The sequence below is a fragment of the Triticum aestivum genome, chromosome 1B (assembly GCF_018294505.1).
Source record: "Triticum aestivum cultivar Chinese Spring chromosome 1B, IWGSC CS RefSeq v2.1, whole genome shotgun sequence".
NCBI classification, from domain to species: domain Eukaryota; kingdom Viridiplantae; phylum Streptophyta; class Magnoliopsida; order Poales; family Poaceae; genus Triticum; species Triticum aestivum.
Window position 1 is genome coordinate 64,191,178 of NC_057795.1, and position 16,120 is coordinate 64,207,297.

General features: G+C 46.1%; 2 protein-coding genes across 2 annotated transcripts; one reads left to right on the forward strand and one right to left on the reverse strand.

Annotated features, from left to right (window-relative positions):
* The first annotated feature begins 1,028 nt into the window (after positions 1 to 1,028).
* LOC123077185 (uncharacterized) lies at positions 1,029 to 15,622 on the forward strand. Its single transcript, XM_044499407.1, has 14 exons — positions 1,029 to 1,219; positions 1,317 to 1,510; positions 1,602 to 2,087; positions 2,177 to 2,429; positions 7,636 to 8,318; positions 9,965 to 10,017; positions 10,135 to 10,255; positions 10,391 to 10,591; positions 12,732 to 13,010; positions 13,138 to 13,405; positions 13,661 to 13,898; positions 14,110 to 14,257; positions 14,393 to 14,696; positions 15,238 to 15,622. Exons 2-14 carry the CDS (start codon positions 1,343 to 1,345, stop codon positions 15,285 to 15,287), a joined length of 3,252 nt encoding a protein of 1,083 aa, XP_044355342.1. The 5' UTR covers positions 1,029 to 1,219; positions 1,317 to 1,342; the 3' UTR covers positions 15,288 to 15,622.
* LOC123107330 (proline-rich receptor-like protein kinase PERK15) lies at positions 5,833 to 7,408 on the reverse strand. Its single transcript, XM_044529319.1, has 3 exons — positions 6,685 to 7,408; positions 6,383 to 6,603; positions 5,833 to 6,168 (listed from the first exon to the last, which is right to left on the reverse strand). The coding sequence occupies exons 2-3, from the start codon at positions 6,458 to 6,460 to the stop codon at positions 5,971 to 5,973; spliced, it is 276 nt and encodes a 91-aa protein (XP_044385254.1). The 5' UTR covers positions 6,461 to 6,603; positions 6,685 to 7,408; the 3' UTR covers positions 5,833 to 5,970.
* Positions 15,623 to 16,120: the final 498 nt, after the last annotated feature.

Below are 16,120 nucleotides of genomic sequence, written 5' to 3' on the forward strand. Positions count from 1 at the left end.
ATTTTTTCACCGTGTAAAAATTAGCTGATTTTTAAGGCCCATGCAAGGTAATTGAAATAGACTTCATTTCTTTTAAATGTGCACACCATTCATTTTATTTTTAGATTCGCCATTGCGAGCAGCTACCAGTTAACGATTTTCTTAACAATGATGATTAGTATATATGTTACTAAAGAGCCACAAAGTTGAGATGACTGTGCTGTGTGTGAAAAAAAAATATGAATCGGGTAAATTCGTGGCACGAAAAAGCCGCAATATTAAAATGCAAGATTGATCCTAATACCAATTAAATGAATGGTTGTCTCAATACAGCCTTAAATAAATATATTAAAACAAGTTTCATTATCAAAATATATATTAAAAAGTTCCCTTTCTTCCTCAAATTTGAGCAGGCACCTATGCTTCTCCAAAGATTATTTCGCCTCTTCTCGCCCATGGCGGCTCCTCTTCCCACAGACATTGTCGCAGCCCTGTTCACCCCCTCGGTCATGCGCATGCATCCCGCTGATGTCTGGCCGCCGAGTACATAAATTCATAAATAAATTAAACGAGACGGATCCGATGATCTCCTCAAGAGCGTGCTTTTAAAATGCAGGCTGCCGCGAACCAATTTGTGATTGGATAGTTAGAAGGTCGGCGATAACCCCAGCCGACCTGAGTCCATGTCCCAAACTTAACATTGCTGCTCACATTTTTCTGAATTTATTTCAGGCTTTCGTCAATCTCAACATACTATGTCGGCTCAGTCTCTCGGAGGTGTTTATAGGGTAGGGTATACGTGAATGTGTTCACGGAGGTGTGAGTGCTCGTTTATGTGAGCAACTTCGACAGTGTTGTGTTAAAAAAAATGCAAGCTGCCTCTCTCCCCGCCATTTTTTATATAATTATTAATCCGGTATGTGTATGGTAATTGAGCAAGTTGACCCCGTCTTAGGAAATGCAAGGTCCCTCGGTCACCAGGCCGACCGATCTTTTTTTGTTTCAGACAAAGGGCCGACAGGTCATTTATTTATTGATTTATATATAAGCCGTGGGCGATTGGGCCATTGGTACAGCTCTAGAGCTCCAGATCTGGATCGACTTGTTATCCCCCCGGGGGTCAATGCCTTTGCTTGCTGAGCCTAGGGAATGATTGATCTACAAGACGAGAAGCAACCCCAGTTTTGCTCCTAGCTCCTAGCTAGTAGTAGCTGCTTTCTCCTCCTCCTCCAATCTCCAGGTGAGTAATTAAGATGCAACTAGCTAGCTGCTTTCTTCCGCCCATATTCATATTCATATCCATAATCCATATCTATATGCGAGCTATTGCCTGCTAGAAATCTTCTTGCTCGCATACTCGGAAATGGGCGGATACGAGTTCCAGAGGGCGGAGCTAGATGCACTGGAAGGCGTCCTACGCGATGCAAGCGCGGAGCCAATGAGTCTGACGTTGCCGCTTCTCAGGCACATAACCAATGATTTCTCCCCTGAATCTCAAATTGGTCAAGATAATTCTGCACTGGTTTACCTGGTGCGACGACTAAACTCACATCTCGTTTGATATTAATGATTAAGCAAATCCTATCTCGTTAATTAGTACTCCTCATGTGGTCGATATATAGGGGGTGCTTCCAAGTGGGTGCCGTGTTGCTGTAAAGAAGTTGCAGCTTCATCATTGCTTGGATGATGAAAATGAAGATGCATTTTTAATAGAATATAACAAAATGAAGGATACATTTCAAAATGAAGTTTCTGCTGCAATGAAGCCTTCTCACAAGAACACAGTGCGACTCATAGGCTACTGCCATCACACACAAGAGCAAATTGTCGAATACGAAGGAAAACAAGTTTTCGCAGGGGTCCTAGAAAGATTGATCTGTACGGAGTATGTGCCTGACGGAACCCTTTGTGGACATATCGAAGGTATGATTTCTACGGAAATGGATGGGTACGAGTTCCAAAGGGCAGAGCTAGATGCACTGGAACGCGTCGTACGCGATACAAGTGCGGAGCCAATGAGTCTGACGTTGCCGCTTCTCAGGCACATAACAAATGATTTCTCCGATGAATCTGAAATTGGTAAAGGTGGATTCGCAGTGGTTTACCTGGTACGATTAAACTCATACAGTATGTCGTTAGATATTAAGCAATTCCTATCTCCTCAATTACTAACTTCTTACTGTGGTCGAATATACAGGGGGTGCTTCCAAGTGGGTTACGTATTGCTGTCAAGAAGCTTAGCGAAACTTATTTGAATGATTGTGCATTTCAAAATGAAGTTTTTATCACAATGAAGGCCACTCACAAGAACACAGTGCGATTCATGGGCTACTGTATTCAATCACAAGGTGAACTCGTCGAACACAACGGACAACATGTTTTCGCACAGCTCGCGGAAAGGTTGATCTGTGTGGAATATGCGCCTAAAGGAACCCTTGATGCACATATCGGTAAGATCGATAATACGTCATGCCCACCCTAGTAATAGTTCCCTCTCTATTTTGGTGTTTCTGTTTGTGTGGTTGTTTTTTACTTTGTGCTCACAGAACAAAGATGAGTACCAGTGGAACAAAAAAGTAGACTACAATTTTAGGTCACCTGAAACAAACATGACCAATCGTCATACCAATCATAGTACACAAATTTAGGCAAAATGGACCAAATCATAATAAATATTAAAACATAATTTTTTTTAGAACATAAGGCACAAAATTATAATACTCATGAATCAAAACTTGGCTACAAGTGGAACAAAACTTATGATAAATGCAACAAAATATTAGAGGCTTGTGCAATAAAATTTCGGTGCCCATGGAACAAATCAAAATTCTAGCGGAACAAAAGTATTAACTAAGTAGAACGAGCAAAGTATATCACTTGCAAGAACAAATTGGAACTACTACTGCTGCCACTTCACCACTTCTTGTGCCGACTTTGCCATCCTCACGTGGTACCAATTTCCTTCAGCTTTTGTGTGTGGGAATGAATTCAGATTTCCAAACAAGTGGAGGTTTTTTCTTCCTTCCCCAATATCCCTCGTTCTACCCAGCAATCTATAATGGGGGCGGAGAAGGATAATTACAGGAAGCGTTAGAACAAAAAATTAATGTAATTGGGACAAAACTTAATCAGTAAATGCTCACGTCTGTCTGACTGTCTGAGGATAAACGAAGGCATGAAACAAGGAAAAAGACGAGGATGAACAACTATTGGAATAAAAGCAAAATTAAACTAGCAGAGCAAAGTATATAAAGTTGCAACCAAATCATCAGCGAGCACCTCATCACCGCGCTAGTCTCCCCTCCCGGCGGTAACAACTATTGGTGGCTCACCGGCGTCTATGGCCCCCAGGCGGATGAAGACAAGATGGCTTTCCTTGCCGGTCTACATGACGTCTGCGCCTTGGCCCTTGGCTTATTGGTGGCACCTGAGGCGGACAAAAATAACCCGCACGTGAACCGGCGGATCATGCATCACTTTCAATGCTTCCTTGTCGACGGGAGCTTCATGACATCTCTATGCATGGTAGGCGCTACACATGGTCCAGCGAGTGCGAGATTCCTACTCTTGTCTAGAACAACTGCATCGTCTCCTCCTCCTGGGAGGATGCACATCCCCACTGCATGCTCCAGTGCCTCTATTCGGCTGCTTCGGAGCACTGGCCACTCCTTGATTATGTCCTGTGTACCCATGGGATCAAGCGGTTCCACTTCGAGTGATTTTGGTCGAAGCTTAATGGTTTCCAGCTATTCGTCTCTGAGGCTTGGAACTCCATTGAGCATGACCCTGATCCATTTCGCCACATCATCGTGCGCCTTAAGGCCACCACACGTCATCTCCAGAGCCGGAGCACCAAGTCTATTGGCCAAATCTCGGTGCAGCTTCAGATCGCGTGTGAGCTCATTGCTCGTTTGGACGCCGCTCAGCACTTTCGGCGGCTCTCCACCTCGGAGGCCTGGTTGCGACATAGGTTGAAGGCCGCCTACCTTGGCCTTGCCTTGCTCGAGTGTTCCATCATTCCGCAGCCTCGTACCATAAGCAGAAAAACCGCATCTTCGAGCTCAAGGTGGGTGATAGAGTTGTCTCCACGTCGGAGGCGCTTGCTGCTGCGGGATTTGATCACTTCACCAGTGCCCTTGGGACATCCGAGGACCGCGACTTCTCCATTTCCCTTCGGGATCTACATGCTGGTGCTCGCGATCTCAAGGCCCTTGATGAGCCATTTTTCGAGGCCGAGATTTGGCGCGTTGTCAAGGCTCTACCCTCCGGTAAGGTGCCGGGGCCAGACGACCTCACCCCTGAGTTGCTCATTAGCTGTTGGGATGTCGTGAGGAAGGACATTGTCAACGCCTTCGACAAATTCTACTCCCTCAATGCGCGAGGCTTTCAAAAACTCAACGAGGCATACATTACCCTGCACCCCAAATGTGCCGGCCACACTCTTCGACTTTTGGTACATTAGCCTCATCCATCTGATGGCGAAGTTGTTCGCCAAGTCTCTCTCTCTCTCTCTCTCTCTCTCTCTCTCTCTCTCTCTCTCTCTCTCTCTCTCTCCCTCCCTCCCTCCCTCCCTCCCTCCCTCTCTCTCGTTGGTCGAGCAAACGGCGTGTGTTCTGCACAATCTCAAGGTTCCTCGGGTGATGGCCTTTGACTCGGTATCTTGGCCCTTTCTTCTGGCCCGAATATCCCTCTCCTCCGCAGAAAGGGCGTGTGATTCTTGGGCAATGTCAAGGCGAAGGATAACGAGAAGGTCCGCATGAAGATGCAACTTGCCTTAGAGAAGAGGCCCTTACTCCATCTCCCGCCAAGTGCCACCCCGTTTTCCCGAGCTTATGTAAAAGCCGCTGGCAAGGCTCCATGTGCTCGCATGGCTCATCCCAAGCCTTTGACACGATGTCAAAGAATCCCGGGTGATAAGACCAAAAATTCTCGAATTTGAAACATCTTGGTCGCTTGGTCCCCTTGTCATCGGCGAGGAGGAGAGGGTAGTGATCCGAAAGTGAAGAGGAGATGGCATGGAGCATATGGGAGTTAAAATGCATGTCCCAATCAGCATTGCGGAACACCGAGTCAAGCTTGCAAAGAGTTGGGTTTTGATGCTCGTTACTCCAAGTGAATCGTTTGTTCTGCAGGTGAATCTCTCTGAGCTCACAAGAGTGAGTATATCACGGAAACAATTGAGGCGGCTGTGATTACCATGTCTTCTATTTTTATCTCAAGCATGATAGATTTGGTTCAAGTCGCCCATGACGATTCACTTAGTGCGATTGTTGGGTTTTTGTGAGATTAGCTCGTTAAAGAAGTCATCCTTTCTGTTGGAGGCCGTGGGAACATAGACACTAGTGATCATGAAGTAGGTATCGGTGTGAATCACATTGACCACTGCCGAGAGGCAGAACTCAGTAAAGTTGATGTCTAAATTCAATACGGACGACACTATTGTCCCAAAGCATGAGTAGGCCCCCTCTAGTTCTAATAGCCGGATGCTGAGCAAAACTCTAAAGTCTATTGCCGCCGAGGTAGGAGGCGACAAATTGGTCCACTGATTCCGTCTTGGACTCCTGGAAGCAAACAATGTGGCAAGAGGAAGAGGCGATCGTCTCATGAACCGTCGCCCGTCTATCCGGGTTAATTAACCCTCGCACATTTCAACTCAAAAAATTTATGTTTTGTTTTTTTCTATCATCAGGAAACTAGGGGTCTCGTGGCACTCACAATTAGAGCCCCGTCGGGGTTGCATGAAGTGTGCTTACTGAACCAACTCTTTGCAAAACAAAGAGAGAAATAATCTGGAAGCTGCGTGGAGTTTGAGGTGAGGGTGGCTGCTGTGTAGAGTAGAGGTTGCAAGAGATCTTTGCACAACCATGATCTTCATTAAGCGCTCGCGACGACGAACAACCAAGTTACAACCAACAGGAACGTTACAGCAACTAGTTCCTGTTGGTTAAGGGATAACAGAGATAACAGAGAGCTTTGCTAACATCAGGGCAACTAGTGCCTACTGCCTTGGCTCTGTGAAGTGGGGAGAAACAATGAAAGCACTTGCCCACCAATTGAGGGGGGATTTGGGGGTCTGAGGACGCTGCCGTTGGGCAGGTGCTCGAAGACGAGCATCTGCAGACCCCCGTCCTGGCAGTAGCCGATGAGGGTCACCATGTTCCGGTGCCAGATCTCCGACTGCCTCCTCACCTGCAGCAGCAACATTGCACAAGGGACCCCATGAAGCGAGAGTTGAATTCAGTCAAGGCAAGTTCATCAACTCTCGAGTAAGTAGTAAGTACAGAGGCAATTACTTGTCGAAACGAAAATCCAGCGAGGTTTTCAGAAACTAAATGAGAATGGCAAAATGCAGCGCTGTCACACGAACTAGCAGATATTCAGAGTTTCAGATGGGTTTCCTTACCTCGTCGACGAAGTCTTGGCGCGGCGCGCCGACGCGGCGCTTGATGGCGACGACGGTGCCGTCGAGCAGGAGGCCCATGTAGACCTTGCCGAAGGTGCCGGCGCCGACGAGGTTGGCATCGCTTTAGTTCTTGGTGGCGTGGGACATCTCCTCCAGCGTGAACCGCCTGGCGCCCTGGTAGTCCGGCGCCGATGACGTGCGGCCACACTTGCCCCACTCCGCTGAGACCAAACCATTCGTGCACGACGGTCACCGGATGAACTTGCGGCAGGACATAGAAGCTGCTAGTGTCACGTACGTACCTAGCGTGGGAGGAGTTTCGTCGGAGGCGCTGTCGGAGGTCCGGCTACGGCGCGCTCTGAGCCGCCACCAGCAGAGCCGCGGCGGTGCGAGTGGTAAGCTGCTGACCAAGGAAGAGCGACGACGGAGGGCCGCTATAGCTTCGGCATTCATCAATGCGGCGACGTCGCTCGGTCAGCAGCTCCGGACGGATCACTCGTCGAGCAGCCAGATCGAACCAAGAAACGCACCGAATCTAGACGATGGCTGGGCTGGGTGTTTTAAAGAGCAGAGCACGATGGCAGGGATGGATGCAATTGGGGTAGCTACTAGCTGGTGCGCAATCAGAGGAGGAACAGAGCAGCTAGACAGCCAGGCTCCAGGGGGCATCCTGTACTTCGTCTGCAAGGCGATGCGCGGGGGCGGCGTTTGCAGCGGAAGACCCGGGGCGGGGGTGCAGCGGCGTCCCATCGCCGCCCGGGCATTGGTGGCGGCCGGCCTCCTCTTGAATGCGTCGCAGAGACGCGTTGGGGGCGACGATGATGGAAGCAACGCGCACGCCTCCCCCTCGAAGGACAGGCGGCGTCTCCGGAACCTCGCCACCAAGCTCAGCTGCCTGGATCCAGAGACGTGCAGCGGCCGATCCAGATCGGGCACCAGTGGCACGACAGTGGACACAGGGATAACAACCGGGGGGAAAGAAAATTCTCCGGCAAGCGGGGCGGCGGCGGTGGCAGCTCATGTTGTCCGGCGAGCCCGAATGGCACGCGCCGGGAGGGGCTGGTGGGTGGGTGGGTGGGTCGCCCACTCATCTTGTCCGCTGATTTTTCCAGCTGTGCCAGCTAAGTTTCTCAAGTGTTTGCGATTTAGGAATTTTGAGAGGATACATGCTTCGGTGTTTTATCTATTTCTATCTCATGTAAGCCTTTCGGTATGACAAGATCAACTTCATGACATTATCAATACTTCTGCAGGTAAGTATGGTGAACTTGACTGGAACCAGCGTTATCAAATTATAAAAGGAATTTGTCAGGGTTTGCATCATCTCCATGACGAAATGCACGTTGTTCACAGAGATATCAAACCAGCCAATATATTAATAGGGGATAATGCTGTGCCTGGTATCTCACACCTTTTATTCGCAGATGACAGCCTGTTATTTTTTAAAGCTAACAGCGATCAGGCTAATAAGGTAAAGAACATCCTGGACAACTATGAGAGAGCCATTGGACAGCTAATAAGTCCATCTAAATGCTCCCTGCTCCTTGGAAACAAATGCTCACAAGAAGATGGACAGGACGTAATAAATATCCTGAATGTAGTAACGGTGACTTTTGAGGAGAAATACCTGGGTTTGCCGGTTCCAGAAGGACGTATGGTAAAAGGGAAATTCAAGCACACAAAAGATAAAGCGAGGAAAAGAATGAATGATTGGACAGAAAAATATTCTTCCAGTGGAGCTAAAGAGACACTAATTAAATCAGTGGCCCAAGCGATTCCCACTTTTGCAATGAGTGTCTTCAAGTTCTCAGCAACCCTCTGTGAGGAGCTCATGCACATGACCAGAGACTTTTGGTGGGGAGATGATGAAGATCGCCGACGTATCCATTGGTTGAGTTGGGAGAAACTTACAAAACGTAAAAGCCAAGGAGGTATGTGATTCAAAGATCTTAAAGTTTTTAACCAGGCTCTTCTCGCTAGGCAAGCCTGGCGACTGATTGCACATCCTGACAGCTTGTGCGCGAGAGTACTTAAGGCAAAATATTACCATGGGGCTGATCTGCTAGACACGGCGTTTATTCATAATGCGTCGCCGGGTTGGCAGGGCATCATGCATGGTTTGGAACTCCTTAAAAAAGGATGTATTTGGCGCATCTGCAACGGAAATAGTGTTCGCATTTGGAGAGACAATTGGATCCCGAGAGGAAACATGAAAATAAACATGAACCCAACAAGGTCCCGAACTCGGTGGGTAGCAGACCTCATCGACCAGGAGAGTCACGCTTGGAAGGAGGACTACATCATGCGTATATTTACACGCGAAGACGCAAATGATATTTTAAGTATCCGACTACCAAATTATGATGATGAGGATTATATTGCGTGGCAGCCCGAAAAAAATGGAATTTTCAGTGTTCGTAGCGCATATCGGTTAGCCATGGACGAAAAGGGTTCTGGGGTGATTGGGTCCAGCCACAATACCCAAGGAGATCGCAGTATTTGGAATAATATCTGGAAGACAAATGTACCCCAAAAAGTACGTATTTTTACATGGAGACTAGCATCGCGATTCAAACTAATAGATTTCGTCGCATCCCAGGCCTCACCCCGATTTGTAATGTATGTGGGGCCGAGGATGAAACAGGCTTCCATATGGCACATCGATGCACATTTGCAAGGGCCTTGTGGCACGAACTCAAGGAGGCATGGAACCTGCCTCCTGAGCAGGAAGTAGAATATACTGGAAGGGATTGGGTCCTAATCTTGCTAGATAAGGTGAGTGAAGATATGAAACAAAAATTTATGCTATTTTGGTGGCGTGTTTGGCACCATAGAAATGACGCGATCTTCGCAAAAGGTAAAGCGAAAATTTCCCACTCTGCTCGTTTTCTGCAAAACTACCTTGCAAACATCCGCTTGATTGCGGAGGGAACTTCTGAGATAGATCGAAAAGGGAAAAGTCCGATGGTTAACTTGCCATCAGTGCAACAACATGATCATACAAAGGAAAAAGGATGGACAATGCCAGAGCTCGGATGGGCTAAGGTCAATGTTGATGGAAGTTTTTTGGAGGAAAATAGGAGTGGAGCCTGGGGAGCTGTGATTCGAGATCATGATGGAAGAATTATCTTATCAGCTTGGGATTATATACCGCGGTGCAATGGAGCGGACTGCGCGGAAGCCATGGCTTGCCTAGAAGGACTAAGGATGGCAATGTCGGGGACGAATCTACCCTTAATCATCGAGACGGATTGCAGCTCGGTGACAAAGGCGCTTATCCTCTCGTCTATTGATAGATCGGAGGTTGCAACAATTGTAAAGGAGTTTCAAGCCATGAAAGGGAACAGAGAAGTAAAAGTTTGCAAAGTAGATAGAAGGGACAATAGGTTAGCTCATAGTCTTGCCCAGTTGGGGCGTAGAGAGTTGCTTGGTGGGGTTAGGCAAGGCTCTGTGCCAACCTGCGTGTTGAGTGAGGCCTTGCACGATTGTACGAACTATGTTTCTCTACTTAATTAATACAACTCTCTATTTCAAAAAAAAAAATATGCTGTGCCTAAAATCTATGACTTCGGTCTCTCCCAGATATTTCAAGAAGAAGAAACTGAATGTATTGTCGAAGAAGTCTACGGAACAATGTAAGCTAACCCGATCCTCTTGGTTATTTGGTTTTGTTTCTGCTGACACAGGTACTTCGATAACCAAATTGCATTAGAGTTAGTCGGCCGATTGCCTCACATCTAACATATGTGCAGGGGATATATGGCACCGGAGCTACGTGTTAAGGGTATGGTGTCATTTAAGGCTGACATATACAGTTTCGGCCTTGTGATCGTGGAGTTATTGACCGGGATGAAAGGATATATTAATGAGGATGTGAGAAAACTTTTAAACCACATTTGGATCAAAGTGTTGCCATTCATATATTTGTATTCTATCGATTGCTAACTCCTCAAAACAGAGAATGTATTTGAGCCATTCTGACACGTATATTGGTGTAAATTTGTACAGACACTTAAGGATTTGAGAAAAAGATTGGTAAAAGAAGGAGCGTTTTCATCATGGGAAAACAAATACCACCAAGTTAGAACATGTCTGGAGATTGGGCAGGACTGCATACAATACGACCCAGATAAAAGGCCCACTTTGTTGGAGATTATCCAGCGGCTTAATGAAGCGGAAGATATGAACTATTCTGCAGAACTTTGGCAGGTATGGCAAATCGAAAGCATAAGAAAACAAATGTTCTTTATCCACCTTTTCACTTTAGCTTACGTATTGTTTAAGGAGAATCAATCTTACCCGGCTTACATCCTCACGGACACAGTACAGAAGTACTCTCTTTTTTTAGAAAAAAGGCAGGAGCCCGACTTTATACATAAAGCCACCAGGCAGAGTTACAGCACCAGATACCGACATCCAAACAAGTTAGAACACCAAGGAAATTAAGTAGCATTATAAGGCCACCAAGTACAGAAGTACTCTCTCCATTCCTAAATATAAGCTACTCCCTCCGTTCCAAAATAGATGACTCAACTTTGTACTAACTTTAGTATAAAGTTGGGTCATCTATTTTGGGATGGAGGGAGTATTTTTTACAGATTTCAATACAGACTACATACTGAGCAAAATTAGTTAACCTACACCCTAAAGTGCATCTATATATATCATAATGTAGTTCTTACTGAATTCTCTAAAAGTCTTACTCTTTTCTTTAGCCATTAGGATTAACATATAGCAGTTCACGAGGAACAAAAGGCCCCACGACCCTATCCCTCCCTCGCCGCCCCCGCGAGGCGACGGGGAGGGGCCTTCGATGCGCGCCGCCGGTCGCCTACTGCCCGCCTCCCTCGCCGCCACCTTCGCCCGAACGGCGCCCGCCGACGGCGGGGTGTCTTCTTCCCCTCACGCGATGGGATGGCGCGGGTCGGCCTCCTCGGGCCTGGGTGCGGCACTGGCGTAGGTTGCCGTGGCGTGGCGTCTCGCCGGCGCGGGCTGCTTGCGTGGGTGTTGCGGCGGCGCGGGGGACTTCATGGTGGTGGTCCTCGCTTGGTGCGGCGGCCAGATCTGGCCTACAGGCACAACGAGCCGCGGCGGTGTGAGACGGTGACTGGTGAGCCATGCTTTGGCGCGGCGGTGCTCTACACATACTCGAGTGGCTGCGATGGCATGCAGGGCGACACTGCCTAGATCTGACCCGTCGGGATCCAGGGGAGCTCCGTGGTGGTTGGCCCTACTGTTCTTCGAGCTCCAAAACTTCGACCTCGCTTCATATCGGCCTCCTCGATCTGGACACCGACAGGTTCCGGTCTTCCTCTCGGTGATCTGAGTTTTTGGCGCATGGCGCCACTGGATATCTAGATCGGAATTGATCCGGTCGGACACGTCCTCATCTTCGGCTAGAGAGGCTTCTTGAGGGCATGACGTGAAGCTTTGCCATCTTGTCGGTGCCATGGGACATGTCTAAGTATAGATTTCCACGGTGTTGACGGAGGTGAAGAAAGTCATGGTGGCTGCCATCGGAGGCTTGTAATGGCGAAGAGGATTTTTGGTTGCGTTGAAGAATGGCGGCACCGATTTTTCCTGTGTGTTGGGTGTTGGGTAGTAGCAGCGGCGGCCTTGGCAGGAGGAGGCGACAACACAGGTGGAAAGCATTTTGGTGGTGCTCTGTGCTCTCGAGTACCGAGCTGCGATTTCCAGGGTGAAGGATCAACGTCTGGCCTTCATTGGTTGTACCTGCATGGCCTTCCTAAAGACATTGTTTTGGGATCTCAGTCTTCAGGGTGAAAAGTCAAGATCCCTGATTGGGCGACGACAACGCTTCTGCATTGCTTTCTTCTTGGAGGTGTCATTTTTGAAGAATCTCTTTTGCGGTCCTAGTATTGTCTTTGGTGGTGGTTAGAGTGTTGTTGTTGCAAGTTTTCGTCATTGCGACGAGGTCTTTATTTTTATATTTCTCTCTTATTTATTTTGTTGTTGGTTGTGTGCATTCTAGATGTGTTTCGATATCTTGTTGGTGCAGAGGCTGTGTGTAATTGATATCTTCGCGATATTAATATATTCTCATTTTCAAAAGTTCAAAAAATAGCAGTTCACAAAGCCATCTCCAACAAAATATATGTGCTAATTAAACTAATAAATAAGAAAAGGAAATACGTAACAAGGCGAAGACACCGTGTAAAATAGAGAGGAACACAAACTCTTGCCATGAAGTAATCGTCTCTTCAGCGAGAGAAGGCACCTTGTGAACTTCGCAGAAATCTTACGACTCTAGTCCTACATGACACATCTAAGAGCACATTGACATCACACATGGCATGGATGCTTACATGTTGATTTATATAAAGTGCAGTCAGGAGATGAGGAATCCGACTTATCGGATACAGAAGCTTTGGAGACAGAGACAACAGCCGAGTTCCTTCCAAGTGACGAGGAACCCGCCTCTGCAGACACGACGGGAGAAACAAGCACAGAGGAGCCTGATAAAGCAGACCTAGTAAGTAAGTTGCCAGTGTCGGTGGACCTGTCAGACCTAACAGTCCTGGAGGAAATCACAGATGATTTTTCACACGAAAGAATAGTTGGGAAGGATGGCACGTTCAGAGGTTCTCATAAGGCATTTGTTTATAAGGTAAGCAAGTTCTCGGATGGAAGTTAGGATGCACTGCTTTGCGTTGCTGGTGTCATTTGAGTTCTACACGTTCATCGATCTTAATTATATATACACACACATACCAAATGTATATATATTTGAACAGGGCGACGTTCCACGGCGAGAAATGGTAGCTGTGAAGAGGTTAATTGGAGTAGCAATTCCAGTTGAAAAGTTTAAGAGGGAGGCAGAGCAGTTCATGAGTTTGGATCACAAAAATATAGTAAAGGTGGCCGGCTACTGCCACGACCAATCTAGAGGACATAAGCTGGTACGGTTCAGAGGAGATGCACCACCACAAGCCATTAAAGGTCCTGAACAATTACTCTCCTATGAATATATGCACAACGGAAGTCTTCGCAACTATCTTATTGGTATGACCGATCACTAATCGATTACTGTTTACTATAACATCTGTAATCAGTTACTGTTTTCTTTAACATCTGTAATCAACTACTGGACAATTGCTTTCGATGGAAGAGAGCTGCAACGTCCAGTACAAATCATATATGGATGGTATAATTTGGGAACTGCTTGCAGAAATAGAAGGAAAATCAATCCATTTATGGTTTACTTCACGAAGCTAGCTCCTTGTTCATTGATCTCTCCCTCTCTACTTGTTTTATTAGGTCAAGGATCTCGTGAAATTGATTGGCAAAAGCGCTATAAATTGATCAAAGGGATTTGCGCAGGCTTACATTACCTCCACAAGGGTCGTGCAAATTGTCCAATTGTTCATTTGAATTTAAGCCCGTCAAATGTATTGTTGGACGAGAACTACATACCACGCATCACAGGGTTCGATTTTTCCAAGCTCATTGGTGAAAAGAACACCAAATCCGTGGTACTTAAGCTGAATGGACCCATGTATGTATGCTCTCACTGCTACTGGTTTAAAATTAGCCCTTGAATTTGCTCATGATACATGCCTATATTTTGTTCTTTTCGAAAAAATGACTATGTTTTGTGGCCAAATCCGTGGTACTTAAGCTGAATGGACCCATGTACTTAAGCTAGTCTGTTGATCGTAATATACTAATATGCTTTAATTAAACTGACATGTTCATATGTTTTGCAGAGCTTACCTGCCACCGGATTTCCTGCACTCCAAGGGTCCTGACCTCAAATATCTAGCTACGGTAGACATATACAGCTTGGGTCTTATCATTCTAGAGATCGTAACGCAGCAAGAGATCAAAGGCAACCATGGAGTGCTTATTAAGAGCGTAAGCCAATTTTCTTAACGTTTTGGTCATGAGATAGCTTTTATTACTTGATGGAAAAGAACAATAAATTTCAACCTTATCTAAAGAAATGATTATTTTCTTTTTAAATCTTTGATGATCTAATATAATCTACAGATAGAGGAAAACTGGAGGGAAGAGTCACAAATAACACGGTTGTATACCTCACTAGAAGCTGACGAACTGCAGCAAGTAAAAATGTGCATTGATATTGGCCTATACTGCGTCCAGTCAAAGCCTGAAAAGAGACCTACGGCTGAGGACATCATGCTCTGGCTTGATAAAGGGATCAAACCAGTCCCAACCCCAAGAGCAGGTGGAGGAGTGTCAAGACCTACAGTCTCAGTTCCAAGGGCAGGTCCAGGAGTGCCAAGACCTCCTGTCCCCACTAATATCACCCATGCAGATGACCGCATCCAAGGTTTTCCCATTCCTGAGCCCTCTAGTGTTAATGAATATTCGTTGATGAAAACTGCATTTGTGAAAACAATTAAAATACAAAGTCTTCACCTTTTTTCATATTTTTTCGATAAAGATCTTTTTTCAATGAAGGGCATACTTTATTAACCCAAAATGTAGCATCAAGAGGATTCAAATCATCCAAATGTCTTCATCTACTTCTGTTCATCCAAATCGACCAGTAAAGCTTTTCACACAAAGTTATAAGACCGGGGGTTTCCTCCTTTTCAAATAAAACACTCATCTTCGTCCATGGATACTCGTGTTGAGGGCTCCCTGAGATCTTGTTTCTGTGTCTTTTTTCAAGTATGCATCTACTGTTGTGACTGAATATATGTCTTTGACTCATTGGTCAATCAAAGGTCAGCAAGGCTACCGATGATTACACAATCTTAAGTATTTACATGAAGTTGATTACAGTTTTAGTCTAGCGAAGCTAATATATATCCCAGCTGGATCAAACTTACCTAATGCTTTTGTACATTTGTTATATGTTCTATCAGGAAACGAGAAGCCGGCGGGATTCATAAAACGAATCTTCAGAAGAAAGTAGCCACCTGAGGGAGGAGGAGAATTCTTTGAAGCGGGCGGGATTCATGAAGCAATTCATTCCTGGTGAAAATTATACTAGATGGTTCAGCAAAGCTCGTGGTGAAAATTATATGATGGTTCAACAAAGCTCGTGGTTGTTACTGTTGGATAAGCAACGCTGGCTTGGGACATCACATTGCGTGGTTTTTTGTAGACCGAGCTACGTGGTACCTCCTATCTATACCATTCAATGAGCTGTCCTGTTTTCTAGAGATTTGTGCAAAAGCTGACTAGTTTTACAGGGTTGAGTAATTTGTTACGCAAATCTAAAGCTGACCAATTTTGTTGGCATCTGACTTCTGACCGCGTGCAGCCCTGTGACAACGCCCACCTCTGCTTATTAGAAGTATAATTATGTTTAAATTAGAGATTAGGAGTTAGAGATAGGATTGATTTAAATCATGTACGACTTGTCCCCTACTCCAAGTCTCTCTCACATATTGTACTCTATATATACCTCCACGAGGGTCAGGTCAATACAACACAATATTCATCCATCCTACAATTTCCACACTGCTCTCTCTCTGAGTCTGCTGCATGCAACATTTAAAAACTGGTACAGTGCGAGAAGGAATATTGCCAGCTCTCTCTCCTTCCTCTCCATTTTTCTCTCGAGCCTCTCACAGCCACTCTCTCTCTTCTTCCTCTTCCTTTCTCTCTCACGTGTGCCTCTGATTCTTGGAGAGAGAGATCCCTTCCTAACCAGCACCTCTCTCTCTCTTTCTCTTCTTTCTCTCACGCACAACACTTATCTCTTCTTTCACAACACCTCTCTTTCTATCTTCTCCTTTCTCT